General features: G+C 16.6%; 1 protein-coding gene across 1 annotated transcript, besides 3 other annotated features; it reads left to right on the top strand. All coding sequences in view use genetic code 6, as the record gives it.

Annotated features, from left to right (window-relative positions):
• Nucleotides 1-21: part of a microsatellite that runs on past the window's edge.
• Nucleotides 22-356: 335 nt separating this feature from the next.
• Nucleotides 357-394: a microsatellite.
• A 1,784-nt stretch (nt 395-2,178) lies between these two features.
• Nucleotides 2,179-2,223: a microsatellite.
• A 1,931-nt stretch (nt 2,224-4,154) lies between these two features.
• IMG5_027770 (peptidase family c54 protein, putative) lies at nt 4,155-4,784 on the top strand (the record flags this gene model as incomplete). The annotated part of the gene is made up of 1 exon (XM_004039256.1): nt 4,155-4,784. A coding segment is annotated over one exon (628 nt), but the record flags the coding sequence as incomplete, so codon positions are not given.
• Between the last annotated feature and the right edge of the window lie 628 nt (nt 4,785-5,412).

Genomic DNA, 5,412 nt, shown 5'->3' with positions numbered 1-5,412 from the left:
TTTTTTTTACATAATTTTTTTAAATATTTTTATTTTAAAATTAGTATGTTTTTATAAATTATATATATATCATTTTTTATATATATTCGTTCATTTATGCATTTTTTAAATTTTTAATAAAATAAAATATTGTAAAGAAACTTACTTTTTTAATTTATTAATTGTTAAAATAATTTATTAGATTATTAATTTGTGAAAAACAATTTTTTTGGATTAACAAAGAAATATAAAAAAACTAATTTTTTTAGGTATTAATGTGTTTTGAAAATTATTTAGTTCTATTTTTTATGCATTTTTTAAGGAATAAAATAGATTATTAACAAATATAAATAAATATTTAAAATACTTATTTTATTATTATTTAAAATATTTTAAATTAGTTAATATATTTTAATCAAATATTCTTATATTATATAAATATTTATTTTACGAAACATATATTTTTGAAAATATTATTAATTTATAAATTTTCTATATTAATTAATTAAAAAAAAAAAATACAAAAATTTTTTATATTTAAATTGTAAAAAAATAAATTAATATAATAAATTAAAAGTAAAGTAAATTTGCAATAAACATATAAATAAAGAAATTATAATATTAAATTTGGCAATAAAATTCAAATTAAAAAGCATAAAATAACATAATAATAAAAATAATATTATTTATTATTATATTTCATCTTTAAAGATTAATAAAAATATCAAATTAAACATAATATCCAAACTTTTTAACTAAAGAATTATAAATAGTAAATAGCCGGTTAAATTAAGCAACTTTAAATATATATAACATAATTATTTTTATGGATACAATGACATGTGAATATATCAATATTCAGAAAGAACAATAGAAATAAAAGAGGTATTTTTCAATATATAAATTGAAAGATATTATTATATTTATAATTTTTGTTTATTGCCCGTGATATTTCCAAAAACTGTGATTAGAAAAATTTCCTAGAATGCATCATGTGTAATATAAGCGAATATTATATATGAATACGAATTCTTATATGTTATTCATTTAATAATTTAAAACTTTCAACTCTACTTTAATGCAAGTTTTCGTTTTTTAGAAAAAGATAATCGAATTTCAATATATAAATAATGTAAATTTGAACAAAGATATTATATATTAAATCAATTTATGAAAATATGTCTAAAATATCAATTATATATTATGAATATTTCAGATTCATCATATATTCTAAATATACATGAGATTTAATTTTCAATAACATAAACTAATGTATATGCTAATAAGGTCTATTGAAATATACCAAAAAGAAAAAATGTGAATCGCCATACAAAAAACGGCAGAATGCAAATAATTTAACGCCCAAATAGTTTCAATATGTTTACTTAAATTTAAGAAAGTTTTTCATGCATATGTATAATTAATTAATATTTTTTTTTAAATAAAAAGTTGTCAAAAATGCCATTTGTTTTGTTCTTTTTTTTTTAGGAAAAAAATGTATTTAATGTGTTGAAAATCGCTTTTTTTAGGACCAATATAATGCATTATGGAACGAAGACATATCCAAATTGAAATCAATTTGGAAGTAAATATATTTGCCTAAAAAAAAATTTTTGGCAAATAAAAATTGAATTTTCTAAAAATTCTTTGATTGATTAATGCACGGAATCATTTCGGCATAGAATATTATTTAGCTAATTAATAGATAAAAATAAATCTTTTTTTAGTTATGACGATTTTATTGGAAAATAATTTTTTGGTATTTATTTAACTCAAACATTTTCTTTTTGAAATATTTAAAAAATACAAAAATATAGTAAAATATTAATAATTTTTTTAAAAATAGCTATTTTCTTATCTCAAAGAAAATTCTATAGACTAAGAAGAACAGGAAATGAAATTTCGAGATAGCTTATTAAATCTTTTAGTAGTGTTATTTTAATTTAGAATATTTTGGCAGTTTTTAAATATAAAAAATATTTTTTTTATTTATTTTCAATATATTAATTTATATAATTTTTAAAATGTCTTTATCACATTTTCTATATGCTTTTTAAATTCATTTATTGTTTATATTTTTTAATTTTCTATTTTACTTTCTTCAGTTTTTAATTATAAAATTTATTTTATATCTTCTATATAATCTTTTAACTTTTTATATTAATTTATTTGGCTTGTTTCTATTATTTCTTCTTTGTTTTTTTGTATTCTTTATAGAATTTTTGTATACTCATTTATCGAATTATATATAAAGGAGATAAAATTATTTTATGACACAATTTAATTTTCATTCATTAATATAAAAATATTTAATAGTATTTAAAAATAAATATAAAAATTATCGCATTTTATTAACTTTTCCTTTTAAATAACTTGTTTTAATATTTTAAATAGTCTATTTATATCATTCATTATTATTTATTATTATAATTTTGTTATATCTTTATTAAATATTAAATAATATATGTTTTCATTTTATATTTTTATTATTTATCTTCCTGATTGAATATCAGTACTTTATTAAAAAATAAATCATTTAAATTTTATCTAAGAGAAAAATATATATTTACTCAATTTAGATATTTTAAGTAAAAAATAAGTAATTTTATATTTATTCTAAATTGAAATCAAATAAACTATCTATAGTTTATTTTTAAAATGTAGATTTTAAAAGTTTTACATTATAATCACCAATCGAATCTATCGTTAATATATTACTATATTTTTAAATTATTTAATTGTTTATAATTTATATAATTCTAACTATTCTTTTAGTATCTATTTAAATTATTAAGTGACAATCTTCTAAAAGAATATTAAATTAATTTATTTATTTTTTTCAAATAATTTATTAATTTTGTCTTTTAAACTTTCTAAAAATATACTATTAAAAAAAAAAAAAATATTTGTAATTAGTTTTACGAAAAGTTAGATTTTAATTTTCATAACTATCGATTCCCAAAAACTTTCCATTTTCGACGATATTACATATATCAAGATTCATTTCCTTTATATGTATTTTTTAAAATGTTTTATTAATATAAATTTTAAATATTTACTTCAGTAGATATTAAAAAACTAGCATTTTGAATTTTAAATGATAATTAATCAGTATTAAAAAATTATTATAATTCAAAAGTTATTCCGTTAAATACTTAAAGAAACTCTTTCTATAAAAAAATATTATTATGAAAAATGAACCTGAAATAATCTTCTTTTTAATAATTCAAAAATTGTTATAAATTATTTTTTATAATATGTAAATAAGTTTTTATTATAATTTTTTTTAATAAATTTTATTATTTAGTAGTATTTAGAAAATATACACTAAGCGAATTTTCTATAAAATCTTCTATAAAATTATTTAAATTATTACTGTCAAAGACATTAACATCTAAGAATTAAATTCCATATAAAATTTTTTCTTATAAACTAAAAATATGAATTATTTAATTCATAAATAACTCCATTTTATCAATATAATAATAAAGCCTATCTTGATAATAATTTCGAAGCAAAATTAAAAGTAATAAAAAGGATTAATTTTAATTTTATAAGTTATTTTCTTGGAAATGAATTAAAAGTATTTTAATAAATATATTATCACTACTTAAAAAAGATAACTATTTTATTAAATCAAAAGAAAATTCTTCTAGTTTTGTTTCCTCTGAATGACAAAGGATTGCTGAATTTTTATTATTGTCTATTATTGATCTACTTGCTATTTCAATAAATTAATTTAATATTTATATTAATTAATCAATTTTATATTATTCCATAGATAAAATATAATTTTTATATAAAGGTATATATATAATATTAATATATAAATAACATATTATATTAATTATTATAATTAATTATACTTAATTTTTTAGAAAATAAATTTTTTATTATTTTTAATTTAAGCATTAATTTTTTTTTTACATAGTTAAAAAAACTAACATAAATAATTTAAAAAAATATAAATGCAAACAAGAGAATAAACATTTTTTGAAAAGGTACATGATTTTAGGTATATATCTTAAAATAAATAAATAAACTATTAAATAAAAGCTTTATAAAAACTCAAAAATAAAACTAAATTTTAAAAAAAAATAATATAATAAAAAGCACAAACGTACTATATTCAATAGTAAACCGTTCAAACAAATAATATCCTTTCTAAAAACAAGACAAAGTATTTTTTTAAGGAAATCAATTATCTCCAACCGAAGACTATGAAAAAAACTGTAAAAAATTAATAGAAAATTTTAAGAATATAATATGGATGACATACAGGCGAAATTTTTTTCCTTTATTACATAACACAAAAGACCATAAAATATAAAATTACATTAGTGACACAGGTTGGGGTTGTATGGTGAGAGTGGGTCAAATGGCCTTAGCAGAAGGTTTAAGACATCATTTATAATAAAAAGGAATATATGATAATAAAAGAATAATATAAGCCTTCCTCGATAACGATTTTGGTGATGATAATATAGCCCCTTATTCAATATAAAAAATATGTAAAATTGCTTATAAAGAATTTTAACTTGTTCCTGGATAATGGTATAGCCCTGTTAGAATTTGTCATGTTTTAAGCTTATTACATAATGATAAGAAACAAATATTAGACTGTGAAGATTTAAAGGTGGGAGTTTTTTCTACTGATAGACCAATTATTATAGCAGATATGATTAAAAAAATAAATCCTGGAGTTTAAAATGCATGCGAGGAAACCAATTGTTAATTTATTAAAAATTAAAAAGACTAAAAGATCGTATGTTAATAACATAATTAATCTATTTTTTCTTTACTTGTATTTATTGTTTGTAAAATCGGAACAGATAAAGCTGCTAAAAACTATCTTAATGTAGCCCTTGAAATGATGGACTTTAAATATTCAATAGGGATGATTGGAGGAAAACCTTAAAAAGCATTATTTTTTGTAGGAAGAATAAATGATTAATTGATTTATTTAGACCCTCATTATGTATAAGAATGTTAATAAATAAATAATTATGATTTTTAAAGTCATTAATGTTAAAATTTTGCTGTTTATAATAGCAATTATATTGATAGTTCAATTTCTTTAGTTTATTATTTAAAAAATTTGGATTAATTAGAAGAGTTTTATTAGTTTCTATAATTTATGTAAGATAAATTTAAAGATGATTTCTTTATGGTTGTGGAAAACAAGACCAGATTATTTGGCTGAAGAATATTTAGATTAATAAAATAATATGAGTTAAGATGATGATTACTAATTTGCTTGAATTATTTTGATTTTTAGTTATAATATTAACTTTTTATTTTTATTAATAATAAAAAATTATTTACATTCATATTTTATTTTATGTTTTATTTTAATTACATTTTTTTTTAATTTTTTAAATCTCTATCTCATAAAAATTATGAAAACTTTTAAATTAATAAATTAAAAGGATT

This window comes from Ichthyophthirius multifiliis, assembly GCF_000220395.1.
Source record: "Ichthyophthirius multifiliis unplaced genomic scaffold scaff_1120509249736, whole genome shotgun sequence".
Classification (NCBI taxonomy): domain Eukaryota; phylum Ciliophora; class Oligohymenophorea; order Hymenostomatida; genus Ichthyophthirius; species Ichthyophthirius multifiliis.
Note: the sequence above shows the minus strand (reverse complement) of the source record. Positions and strands in the feature narration are given on the sequence as shown.